This window comes from Sceloporus occidentalis, unplaced genomic scaffold (assembly GCF_023333645.1).
Source record: "Sceloporus occidentalis isolate IW3139 unplaced genomic scaffold, rSceOcc1.0.p SCAF_23, whole genome shotgun sequence".
Taxonomy (NCBI): Eukaryota; Metazoa; Chordata; class Lepidosauria; order Squamata; family Phrynosomatidae; genus Sceloporus; species Sceloporus occidentalis.
The window spans coordinates 2,842,640-2,856,633 of NW_028317003.1; the positions used below are offsets into that span (position 1 = coordinate 2,842,640).

The following is a 13,994-nucleotide window of genomic DNA, read 5'->3' on the forward strand; positions in this document are numbered from 1 at the left end:
ATCCAGGTCAGAAGAACCCATGGGGCAGGCAATGGTGGGCTGCAATACATTGTTTCATTTAGGGGGTTAAAGTTGGGTTGTCCATTTGCTCTTCAGGACCAAAAAGACAAGCTTCCATCCCGCCAAGTTATTGTCACAGCTCTTGGGAAGATAGAGTATGTGGCACTTGTTCCAGGTAAAATGACAGGCATTTTGTAGACATATACCGGGGAGAGGCAGTCTAGTCAAGGCTTAAGGCACCCCTGGCCATGCAAACAACTCTACCGGTCACCTGCAGGGGCCTCCTCTGGCATCAACCAATTGGTTGATGCCAGAGGAGGCCCGTGCAGGCCACCAATAGGCACACTCGCACAGCCCTTTAATTCCTGACGGTGCAACTTGGCCTGGGGAGACCATGGTCTCCCTGCTCCAACAGTTAAAGGTCCGTACATGCGACTTTATTGGTCGTCCGTACAGACTTTTAACTCTTGGAGCGGGGAGACCAGTGGTCTCTCCCGGCCAAATTGCCGCACCAGGATTTTAAAAGTCTGTACAAGCGACTCTATTGGTCACCAGCAGGAGGCTCGTCTGGCATCAACCAATTACTTTCTTTCCCTGGAACCATCGTAACTATGCATGCGCCCTAAAAGCACCTTAGTAAGTGTACCTGCAGCATTAGGCTTATATTGTGTGAGGAAACCTGCTTATTGTCCCCAGGGGTTCTACCAAGAATGCATTATACAATTCATGCCTTTGCACAGCTGTGTTGGGGGAGCTTAAGTTTTGGTGCCATGCATCTTCCATGCAGAATCAATTAATGCATGTAATAGAACAAGTGATATAGTAAGTGTATGTATGTTATGTGAATTATTCACTGCATGTGCAGGGAATTCTAATTGGACAGAAACTCTAATGGGATGGAGAAATGGAAAATTTTGTAGGAAAGAAAAGGAGCAGCATTTCACTAATACCAAGAGTGGGAAAGGGGATTAAAAAGTGACAGCAGAGTGTTTGGGGAACCCTTGTTTTAGTAGTGCAGCTAATGCACCCCTAATGCAGGCCAGTACCTGTATTATAGAAGTAAAGTTATAGTAGATGCTTGTGATGGAGATGGACCCTCTATAAACACAATCACATCTATAGCTGCTAGAATAAAAAATAGAAAGATATATATATTACACTTAGAAAAGCAGTATACAACTTTTGTATTTCTTCCCATTGCTGGAACATTGAGACCTTTTCACTACTTCAATACTGCAAGTGATAAACATATGCATCATGTACGGTAATAATGACATCTGCTGGCAGCTTTGTATATTTTAAAAAAATGTAACTGCTTAGGTGAATCTCCATCAGTTACTTTGCCAGGAAATGTTTTATTTGCAAACTTAAGCTTTGTATATAGTTAAGACGTGCAATAAATTACAGAATGAACACGTAATCTGTTTTCTGAATGTGAATTGATTAGATAGTCTTCTCCCACAATTTTTGATTTATATTAACTTTATTGCAAGAATAACCCAGCTCAGGGGCTGGAGTTGTCATGGACCATCTCAAAAGACATGAGTAGAGTACCTGTTTACTTACATTTGGAGTTATAATCAATGCAGTCCATACCTACCTACATCATGCACTATAAAGCAAAAAATAGAGACTCCAGCGGAATCTCTAAGAGAATTGGATGATGACCCCTAAATTGTCCACTTTCCTCGCACCTCAACGTTATGACAGCTACTAATGATGAAAGAATCTAAGGGCGGTAGAAATATGGAACAGCCTCCCATCAAAACTGGTAGAGGATAATACAGCGAGGGAATTTAAACATACATGGGATAGGCAGGAACCTATCCTGAATCTAAGACAAGGACGATTAAGTCTCTAGATCAGGAAAAATAGGCAGACAAGATGGGCCAAATGGTTCTTATCTGCGGTCAGATTCTGTTTCTATGATTCAGTGTTAAAAATAATGCATATTATCTATACTCCGACATTCCTGCACTATTATGTGTATGGAATCATTCTGAATGTTAGGTAATCCTAAAAGAGTACTTTAGTAGGGATTAGGAGACCTCCAATAGCAAACTAATTTAACAAGCAAACGGGATTAAGATCCAAGAAAGATTCCTATAAAAATCACAAAACAGCATAAGAATGAAAAAAAATGGTTACTATTTCACTGAGCAGTTTATTACAACATTTTTATTATAAAACAGTATAATTACATGTTGCCTTATTACATACTGGTAATTTACATGAAGACACACTGTATGTCTGTATCCTTTTTTCTGCTCCATTGACCGACATCTACTTTTTATGTGAAGGACTGTTCATCAAGAATTTCTTCCCATTTGACTTACAAAGAATAACGTCCAGAGCCCACACACCTTCTGCTGTGAACCAAGTGATGTATTCAAGAGATGATGGACGGGTGTCATTTTGACAGCATTACAAAAGGTTACCTACGTAGATAACAATACGCAAAAAAAAAACCTTATCCGAAATGTGCTAACTTAAGCAGGAAAGAGTTATTTTACAGCCAAGTATCAAAAAGGTAAATTTTTTAGGAGAGAAAAAAAAAAAAAAAAAAAAGTGTTAATACTTTCAGCACCAGATGTGAAAGCAACAGAATGTATTGCCTGATATTCTAACTACTGACAGAAAATCTCCACCTTCATTTTGAGTATTAATACAGGTTTCTTATAATTCAACCCATTATCTACATGCTTTAAGAGCCGGGGAGAACATTTGGTGAGGGTTTCTGACATATGCAGAAGCAGCGGAGGCAGCCGCAGAGAGGGAACACTGAGACCAACTGAATAAAATAAAAAGTGCGAAAATACCTTATCGATTTTTTTGTGGTTACTATGATGTATGACTTTGCTATTTCTTTTTTTTTTTTTTGATAACCAATAAACATCAATAAAAAAATAAATAAATAAAAAGTGCGAAAATAAATGCATATGGAGGAGAATGCCTCTCAGCCCTTTCACATAGTTTAATATTGTTTTTGCTTTTAGAATAGTAATCAATACATTAAAATAAAAAGCAGCTCAATAGCAATATACAACCAAGAAGAGACAGAACGGTTTCCGTGTCCAGTATTAGAGAATGCATTTTAACCTGATTTATAAGATTATGCATTAGAAATATATAAAAATGTAAAACACTTGTGAAAACTATTAACCCCTGCAGTAACATAACCTTCTGTATACAATTGTTGTATATTCAGTTACCACAACTCTCAATAACTCTCTAGAATAGCTCACCGGCAAATTAATAGCTATACTGTCACTTTCCTGTAAAGAGATCTAAATCAATATGAACTGTTACAAAAAGAGGGTGTCAATAAATGAACAAATTGTGAAAATAATAATTATGGACTACAATAAAACCAATATACTCCTACTTTCCCGGTCTATAAAATGTCCCATGCCCAAAAAGCTGGATAATCTGACTTTGTTATAAATGGATTCATATACAAATGAATAATCTTAACATATGTTCAACCTTGTTAAAATAGGTCTGTAAATCTACTTACATCTAAAGTGCCAGAATACAGAACAAAATGTTATACCAGAAAGTATAATTAAAATGAATCCTTGGTATTTGTGCTTGGCACCCCATTATGATTGCAACAGAACTTCGATTTTTGTTATATGCATTGCTCATTGAAGGTGCTAAACAGCAAAACCTATGATTTTACATATTATACTAAGTTATAGGATATTGTGTACTAGATCAAAATATCTACTTTTAGATGTTGGTACAAATTTTAATGTGACCAAATACCATAAGTTTTAAGTTCTGTATTTACCCCCAGTTCAAATACTTCATACTTTAAAAGGTGCTCATTGAGTGCCGGAATATGACATCATGGCATGTTGGGTCTTAAAGGCACATCATCTTTTAATGCAGTCTATGGCGGTATAAATTGGTCAGTTGGGAGATCAGAGATCTCCCTTTCCAACCAGCCCATTGTGCAGCAGGACACCAGAGACTCGATCTGTCCTCCAGTTTGTGTAGCAACGGACTGGCACCCCTTGGAGCTACCCGCAAGGTGGTGACCAACATCTCAATCTGTAAAATTTGCCATTTATCAGAGAAACTTGGTTGCCTCTAGAAATAATATTTTGTTTCATTTTACCGGTTAACTTGAGGCCATAATTCATTTTACAAGTTTTTGTATTTAACAAGTATGCGTGTTTCAGCGAGTGCTACCAAAATATATCTAAATGACAATTTGTCAAGAACTTTAAACATTTTTTTTCTTCTAAAATGCAGTAACCTCATTCATGTTTAGTAAATAGAAGTGACGTATTTGTATAAGGCTTCTGTTTAACATAAAAAAATATAAAATGTGTATGTGGTGTGTTGGCAAAGTTGTTTTTAAGTGGTATAACACTGTCACCCATGACATAAATACTGTATAAAAGGCAACTCTTTAAAGTAGCGATCTTCACAGCAATCCCTCCCCCCCAAAAAAACACTATTTTGGAGACATGTTCTGATATGTAAAAAACCCCCCAAAAAAACAACACATTGTAGATGTTAACACTTGACGCTAAGCTTGCATCTTGTAAATCTGGGCAGTTTTCTTTTGCTATGCTGAATGGCCTTACACACTGTCGCCTTTAGTACACTTTGACAAAACATTAATTGCGCTCACCAGTATGTAGTGTGTTAAGTAAATGAACCTTAGCAGGTATGTCATTTTAATTTTAGTCACATAAAAAGGAGAAAAAGGCTTTTAGAACTCTGCCTGCTGCCGCATCACAAGACAATTTACTGGAGGGTTCTAGGCATTGAACAGTACTCAGAACTATGCTTCTACCGGCGCACTAATTACAGAAGGATCACTTAGTGGAACATCACCTTGAATTGCAGCTGTCTGGAAGCCTTGTGGTTCTTACGGTTGTAGTGATTTAGCATGCATTTACAGGAGCAGTAAAGAGGCGTTGGGGTTCATTTGTAAAACAGCACATCGTATGAGATACAGGGCTTACACATTTGTGAGAATGATTTAGCCACGTTTGTGCCAGCTTAAAAAAAAATTGTCTCATTCCGGTTACAACAACAACAACAACAACCAACTAGCGCTTATGTATTATATCCCAAAATGTTACGGTATGTTACCAATTGATATTTGCAACACTTGACCTGCAATAAAATCTGAATTTAAAAAGAAAAAGAAAAAAACTCTTGCTAGCTTAATTTAGTGAGGGTGCAAATCAAAATGGTTTTCTGTTATACAACTGAAGTTACATCGGATATCTTTGCAAACTTTGTTTACAAAAGTCATCCAGCATCCAAATTCACAAGGTCTAGCTGTCAGATTAAAGTGGTAAAATGAAACATCCAACAGTAAGATGTTATATATATATATATATATATATATATATATATATATATATATATATATAATGTGGTTTGTAAAAAATATGCACAACCCCCTGCAGTGTTAGTGAACAAACAAACAAAAAAAACCTCATTGGGTATAAAGGCAATACCGGTGCTGTCTGAAAAGTGGTCTTATCACCGTAGCAATCAATGGAATGATTCAGTCTGCCAGACCATGAAAACAAAAAGAATCAGTAACCATTTTTGAAAATCTCCACTACCATCTTACATTATTACATATTTATTATTTGTTTATTTCAGTAACAAATCCCATCCTGATATTTTCAGAACCATTGATGCTAAACACTGGAAAAACTGAGCTGAACATGCCTCAAATGAACTGCTAGACATCATGAGTAAGATGATAGCGTGCATATTAGAAATGCCCATTTCCACTCCCTACATCCAAGTATTTCCAGTCCAATTTACCCAAAGCTACAATGTTTAGGATTAGACAAAGCTGGGTTTTTATAAAAATTTTTAGAGCAGAAAGAAGGTGGACAAATAAGCATGGGAAACAATTCTGCTTCATCTGTTTTGGGGTGAGAAATACAGTTGGATTTCAATTAGAATGATCCCAAATTCCAGTATTTTTTTTGGATAACAGAAAGGCATTCCAGAACCTTCCTGAAAACCAAGAATTAAGAAAAAATATATTAAATGGAAGACATTTCTTACCTTATATTATGCCAAAAAAAAAGAGAATTTTAATATGGGAAAAAAGTCCATCTTGTGCTTAAAATATTATAATATTAAAGTCAAAATAATTAGAGCGCAAAAAAAAAAAAAAAAAGTATAGATTACAACAAGAAAAAGAAAACAAGAATTTTGATTGCACAATTGTTTGAAACACTTATTTGAAAGAAAGGACATCTCCTTTTTCATTTTTGGCGCAGATGGCATTAAGTTTAGAGCCTAATTAGCAACTTGCGGAGGCCCCTCTGGGATAAGAGAAGTGAAGAAAGTGGTAATGAAAGACCAAGCAGATGCCAAGAGTCCAGGGTGTGGAGCCTCTGCTGCCACATCGTCTCCTGTGTCGTCACCACCATCTTCCTGTAACCCATCGTCCATACGCCGTTCCTTTTGCGAGAAAAGATTAAACAGGTTAACTTTACAACATTGACCGCATTCCCCAAATAAATAAATGCAATCACAACCATCTTCAAGAAAAAATTATTTAAAATATAAAAATATATATAAATATATATATATATAAAATGACAGAACTATTCCTTAAAAAACGAAAAAGGTCCTTCTTATGCCAAGCATTGTGGTTCTATGGAAAACTCTGCTGGGTTGCCAGGCCCTGCCCTATCTAGTGATATAGCATTGGTTATCAGCGCGTGGACGCTTACATGTGGTGCAAAAAAAAAAAGAAAAGGAAAAAATAAATAAAAATCACCCATCAGAGTAGAAGAAAACATTGAATGTGAGGAGCTAGTGCCTGGATACAAATTTGAGTACGACACGAAGCAGGGATTATGTATATGGACGTGAGTTGCAGGCGCCTTGGTTGATCCAGCTTCAAAAAAATAAAAATATATGATTTGCATTTGTTAACCTACCATCTCCTGAAGCTCATTGTTGTTGACCATCTCTCGGTTCATTTCTGCTGCATTGTCTCTTGCCTGTGGTTGACCTTCTTCTTGTCGAAAAGGAAACCAGCCAGCCTGGTGCCTGTACAAAAGTATAAGCCTACATGAACTTTTCGAAGCATTATGTTAATAAGGGAGATTTATACATTGCCAATGAATCAATTGGGTACTAAAATGAAAAGGGTGGTCATTTCCTTGACTTGTGTTTTGTGCTTATACTCTAAACCTCATGGCACACTAATGCTTCCAGCCAGTTCATTTAAACTAGATTGTCAGGTCAGCAATATCAGACAAGCAAGACTCGACACCACCTGCCTTTGGCAATGGAAATGTAACATACTAATGTGCACATCACCCAGAGCTGTACACCACTGCAAAACCAGTTGAAGCGTTATAAATAAAGGATAGTTATGGAAATACTTACACATTACCCTTAAAGTTAGTGTACTGTTAATAAAATATAACTGCAAATGACTGAACTACTGTAAATGGGTTATTGTAACATTAAACAGCGAAGTTGAAAGCCAAAACATTTCTATAGTTGCAATATTTTAAGTTCTGTATTCACTTAATATCTTGTATAAAGATATACAGTCCAACCTGCTTTAACATTCTTTAAACTCGTAAGTAGTTTCCATTTTAATCTTTAAGCAGGGTAATTCTTTAGTCCTGTAAGCTACTTACATGTACACTAGTATCATAGCACCCATCACCATGACAAAGCGGCTAAAGGACGAGTAGAAATATACAATGCTGAAAAGGATGGCTGCTCGAGACACTGTGTACATCCAGTCAAGCCAATCGCGGTTAATGTCTTCTTCGTTCATCACTGGGCCACCCTGAGCATTCATTTGTACATTCTGGTTCACCTCTGGTGCAACATTTGGGGCGGCTCTAGGGGGGTTTGGAGGAGGTCTGTCCGAGTTGATAGCAGTAGGGGCAGCAGGCCGTGGCATCTGAATGTCAGGTGGGGCCTGGTTAGAGGCTGCTGCTTGACTACATACCAAATAAACGGGTACATTTATTAGAGAAGTATCAGTTTGTTTTGCTTAGCAATGGCCCCCATTTGTTTAGATTAAGAATCACTTAATTGCCATGTTGATGCACATGGGGCATTGTGAGCCTTAGCAACACAAAAACATCAACATTTTACATACTGGCAGTTATATAGAGGAGTGGTTCCCGACCTAGTACTCAACACATAACAGACTAGGTTTCATAGACCTCTCTATGGTAACTAAAATATTATATATATATATATATATATATATATATATATATATACATACACACACTCATACACTTAAGTGTAATGTGTCATATACTAACACCACATATTAACCCATTCTGCAAGCATGACACGTATATATGGGTTTGAAGTTAACAATGTTATTTTTCCCCAGTATTGTTCTATACTTACTAGTGCATGTAATACTGTCGCGCATACATCTGCTGCCACCACATTAACTGCATAGGGCTTAAGGCTGAGTAGACTGGAAACAAGCCAGGTCCTCCTTGTCCAGGAAGTGGGTTCCCAACAGGTCTAGGAATAAAGCTCAAAATTAAAATGCAACGCAAGTGTGCCAGATAAATCTAGAAGTCGACAACAAATAAAAACTAGTTGGGGATATTCTGGCCTGTACATTTTTTTTCTTCCTGATGAGCGATTCTTAACCTAAGTCCTTGGCCTTGTTTTACAACAGCTATTTTCAAAGCAGAGTATGCCAAGGAGCTAGCCATAAGAGTTACCTGGGTTCAGGGTATATCATCACATTGCCCAGAATATGAGACCGTTTTTTCCTTAAAGTTATATTTACTGATAATAAACCTCACTGTAAATTATATTGTTATTTCCAAATAGATTAGGAATGGGGACTACATTTAGGCAAACCCTCCACTGTTGATAATCTGTCCTTGTGATAGGTGCTGTGTTTAGGACAGTTGTGTGTATCTGAAACCTGGTGTTGTATAACCTATTAGAGTTCTTCTTATATATCCTAAGCATTCAGAGTATAAACACATACGTCATATGACTTATACGGTGTTAATATTGTAAAAGTAAAGAAATGGGATGGATTGCCTGCTGTGTGTTTTTCATAATCAGGCATATAGCTACTGAAAGCAATAATGACTCACTAAAGCCAGAGTTAAAAGGTATTACTTCTGGGACAGTTTTATTAATTAGGAAAAGATCACCTTCTAGTAGAAGGCCTCCAACTATCTGAAACAACTCTTGACTTGAAATAAAAAGAACATATATTATAGACATAAAACTTGGTGAACTAAGATGACATCGCCAAGTTGAATTTCACAACTGAAATAGGATTTTAACCCCAAAAGAATGTAAGCAGAAACTTACACATGTCTAAGGTAGGAGAGGGGGTGGTTAAGAATGGGATTGGGGTACGTGTGGGAAGCATGACGATGTCTGATGTTTTCTTCTGGTCTCGGGCTGAAGGATGTGGATGGCATGTCTTGATCTGCTGGCACAGTGGAGGCTGATCCTGAGGATTCTGAGCTCTGAAAAACAAGAAATACAAGACATTCTGGACGTAGGATAACAGGTGCATTGATAAGATGCAATATATTAAATCATAAAGTTCAGATATCTTACAACATCTATCCAGATGGTATTGAGACATTTTAAAAAGGTATGTGGTATATAGGTTATTATGGTAAAATGCCATGGTTTAATAACAGTGGATTTACTATAACTCAAAAGGCATGAATACCCTACCACCAAACGCGGTCGTAAAACCGATACGTACCATGTATCAGCTGGTAGCACAGAATAATGTCCCAGATTGTTAGGTAGGAAAGAGACACAAGTTCTTACGTGCTTAATACACCTTTTATAAAACCACGGTATTCAATTGCAGGATCCTATTAACTTACTGATTTGCTGGTGCTTGGAGCTTCAGTGCTCCCCTTGCTGGTGCTTGGTTTAGGGGAGCAAGGAGGGGTTCTGGAGGCACACACTAAATGAACCATGTGATACTCATCTTGCTGCAGTGAAAAACAGTAAACTGTAAGTTCAATAGAGAGCCAAAAACAAACACACTTACAAACAGGGTGGTCACACTGTGCACAATAATGTGATTTTTCAGTTGGATAATGCTACACCCCTGGTTTTCACTGTAAATATATTCATATTAAACATAACATTAAGAAGGAGAATCTGTTACCAATAGCAACTATAATTTTACTGCTTTAAGCTGTGACCAAGTACACAAGTAAGGCATGGGGGAGTAAGAGTGGGTCGTGAGTCTTGTGTTGTGCGCATGCATCAGAACAAAAAAAATACATTTGCCTACAGTTGTACACACTAGATTATCAACTAGGATTCTATCAAGGTTTACCTCATATCCATATACTGTTCTTGAATAGCTACCGCTACCGCACACACACTATCCATTCAAAAGCTTTACTACTAAGAATAAGCCTATGGATGATGGAAGTAAGTGGCTGTAACCTTAAAGTGAAATGTAGAACTATCCTGTTGTATATATCACACTATATTTAGTTAAGACATTGTTTACAGTAGCAGTCTACTAATGGACATAGAACGCATACCTGAAAGAGCCGGTATGAGCTACAATGCCATAACATACAGTACATTTTTAAACATGTAGTAACACAAGTTTATTAATTCAAAACGTTCACAAAACTTACTTTCCTGAGAACATCTTTCAAACGAAGGTGATCAAGAAGAAGTTTACCAGAATACACAAGTCTTTGATCCTTGGTTGACTGGAATAAAAAAAAAAAGATGAGAAAAAGAAAAAAAGTACAGCACAATTTAATACGCAGCTGCGAGTCTCGATATTTTTAAAGTAAAATTCTACATGGACTAGCAGAATCTCATAGCAGATGTACTTTAATGAAAATAGATGAAGCCAATGTAGTTTTGAAGTTAGCTTACCTACACTCTTTCCCATAACAAGAAGTTACAACTGGTTCACACACCTGGCACATGACACTTACTGATATTTTTCAGACCCAATATCCACTACATAACACTTCCGCAATATACATTATGTCACCTAGCAGAACACATATTCAAAACTGTTTTACCCTAAGAAGCAGAATCATTTATTGGGGGAACAATAATAGTGCAGTCAACGTGGAAGCTAACATTGGATATTTGGGATGGTGTCAGATCCAAACACGTAAAATATTTAGCCTAGGACTTAACCACGTCAGACACATGGCGTAATAAAGCCACCTCTCTTCCAAGATGCTGTCCCTTAACTGTTGGATTATTTCTTACCGGTTTACTGGGGTACACTTTTGAGAGATGAAATTTAAGTTTTTCCACAGTCCAGTCCAGAAAACAATTAATTGTTTGGTCATCATATTTTTGATTTGGCGCTTTGATCACCAAGGTTACTGGACTATCCATCACAGTTTGGTCCATGGCCAATGGCCAGAGTTGTTTTAATCCCAAGTAAAATGAATGTAACTCCTCGTTAGGAGTTTAAAAAAAAAAAAAAAAAAAAAAGTGAGAGTCACATCACATTGCTGTTCATGGTTTCTTCTGACCAATGTTTAAAGCACAAGCTGAGTAAATGTAGGGAAATCTCTTGGAATAATGGCCAAAAAGCAGAATAAATGGTGCCCATTCAGACGACAAGGGCCTTTTCCTTACCAATTACCTGTTTAGAAAATAAAAAAGATAATTTTAAGATTTTAAGATAAGTATTTAACTCCGAAACATCTACACACATAATACAACAAAATGGCTAATCATATAAAAACTTGTACTGACCTACCGAATAAAGCAGCCTGTAAACCGCAAGTGTGCAGACAAGGGAATCTATCAACTAAGGGGAAAGTCGGTCAAGGGTTGTTAAGTAAAGCCAACTTCGCTTATTCGAAATTAACAGAATTCACTCTGGCACATTTTAATTAATTAAACAACGCCGACATTGGTCAACTCAGTCCTAAGAAGTGAGATTGATTTTGTCATGTTGGAGCTATTTCTACAGCTCAGCTTTCTGTGAATAAGTAAGTTGTTATTCTTTTTCTGTAGCTGTTAGTTACACCAATGAACTATGGATGAGCAATTCATGTTTTATTTAGTAACATGTTGCTGAATTTCAGTCGCTTCGGTCAAGAACCATTAGTAGTAAGATGAGGTTCAAATGCTGGGTCTGAAGATTGATGCAATCTACCTCCAATGCCTGCGAAGGCACATGTACATTTACCCTTCTCCAGAGTGATGAACACTAGCAACTAACTTCTACTACTGGGAGCGTGATGTTGGGTATGACCAACAGTTTTCATTAGGCCCAAACGGGCTTGAAAGAGAGCTCTCAGTGCTGCTTGTATCCTATTCAGGAGGATGGTCCGGGTCGGTCATCGATGAACTGCATTGGGCTGAAACATTGACAGAGCACTTATACATAATTCAGCCGTTAAGAGCTCCAAGATAGAATGCCCATCGTTCACAATCAGACTTGATATAATTTGGACTGTGAACGGTAAGGGGTCACTTTCTCTCTCCCTACCTCCTTAAATCTGTGCCTCTTGCTCTAAATGAATGGAGCAGTTAATCCTGAAGAGCACACACATGAACAGAAATCAGCAAATTTAGCCCTGTTTGCATATATATTATTCTTTATACTACAGTTTAACAAAACCAATCTAAAAATATAAGCAGAACCTTAGAACTGTGATGGAAACATAGGTGCATTTCTACAGGGGAGCAGTGCAGTACTGTATATTACAGCTGCCGCACCACAACAAGACACATAGATGCCTGAACTACTATAGTGGGAGATGGATGCTCAGCGTCACAACATGACTTTGTGCCACTAGCGGAGCAGCTTCCACCATATTGGACACAGACGTCTGGAAAAGTACGTATATTTTCTATTGATAAAGTGCTAAAAGATATACTGTTCTAGAATACCTACTGTTTACAGTATAATAAATATCAGGTACAATAAGTGTAGCGATGCAAGAGACACAGCGGTCACACAGACATTATGAATGCGGTACTGTAGGAAACCATACACTAGAAAATCCCCAAAGATTTATCGGTCTAATGTAGGTAAGCTTAATCATCAAGTGTACGTGTGTGGTTTTTTTTCTCCTGGAGTAGGCCCCAAAAGACATTGGGGCCCCAACTCGGTCTTTATCCACCACTGCAGTAAAGGCCTCATTGTGACATTACAAACAGCACCTAGCTATTAAAATAAGATAGAAACACAGACAGAATGATCAATAACCTGAGTTTCACACCAGTGTCATTTCCATTTACTACTTGATTATTGTATTGTCTTATCAATACTGATTGCAATACAGCTTCCATGTTGTGTAACTACATGACTGTTGAAAGTTGTGTGACAGGAATGCTACACTTGGGATATTTTGCTGAATGATGTTGCTTGTAGACTGTCTTGTGGTGGATCACTGTTACACTGTCATCCTTACGAGACTGTGGCAATAAGGTACAGCTGTGTCTCCAATGTATTGTTTGACATCTTGTTGTTGTTGTGCTGGTGGTGTTGTTGTTGTTGTTTGCTGCAGATTCTGATATTTGTATATATTTGCCCTTCTATCGCACTGCTTGTTGTCTAACCATTACCTTGTTTCTGTTGTTGTTGTGTGTAACCGTGTAGTCTGACACAGCTGCCTCCACCCGCTCCTCCTCTTCCGCCTGTATCAATATCAGCTGAGGGTCTCAACCCGGACACAACGCACAAGCAAGGCTAGGACAGGGAAATGGGCGTAGAACGGAATTACGTCACACTGCCCCGCCCACCTAGCTGTCACCGCAGTAGGAGGACCACACAACTAGAGGTTGAAAGCGCAAACAATTACGCGCGATGGTCTGTGAGGCAGATTGAGAAATGGGGACTGTGATTGGCTACAGCTTGAAGGCGGGAATTAAGAGGCGTTAGTTGTAGAGGGATGTCAGCTAACGTTCTGCTGCTTAGAGACTCACCAGATGATGGCAGCAAAGCCTGTCAGTGTTGTCTTACTGCGTTACTACAGGCAAATAGCTGAAAATGCTAC

The 13,994-nt window shown here is 37.9% G+C and overlaps 1 protein-coding gene across 1 annotated transcript; it reads right to left on the reverse strand.

The window, feature by feature from the left end:
- Window positions 1-6,291: 6,291 nt before the first annotated feature.
- On the reverse strand, window positions 6,292-11,388 carry LOC149300686 (homocysteine-responsive endoplasmic reticulum-resident ubiquitin-like domain member 2 protein). The gene is made up of 8 exons (XM_089484932.1): window positions 11,242-11,388; window positions 10,644-10,721; window positions 9,867-9,977; window positions 9,331-9,491; window positions 8,392-8,514; window positions 7,656-7,967; window positions 6,942-7,053; window positions 6,292-6,456 (listed from the first exon to the last, which is right to left on the reverse strand). Exons 1-8 carry the CDS (start codon window positions 11,386-11,388, stop codon window positions 6,292-6,294), a joined length of 1,209 nt encoding a protein of 402 aa, XP_089341058.1.
- Window positions 11,389-13,994: the final 2,606 nt, after the last annotated feature.

Bases quoted from the DNA above. Each gene is read 5' to 3' on its own strand.
- LOC149300686 (XM_089484932.1), bottom strand. From the start codon at position 11,388: ATGGACCAAACTGTGATGGATAGTCCAGTAACCTTGGTGATCAAAGCG. The intron at 9,978-10,643 runs GTAAGTTTTGTG...TTTTCACTGCAG, and splicing joins TGAAAGATGTTCTCAGGAAA to CAAGATGAGTATCACATGGT. The intron at 9,492-9,866 runs GTAAGTTAATAG...CTTGTTTTTCAG, and splicing joins CTCCAAGCACCAGCAAATCA to AGCTCAGAATCCTCAGGATC.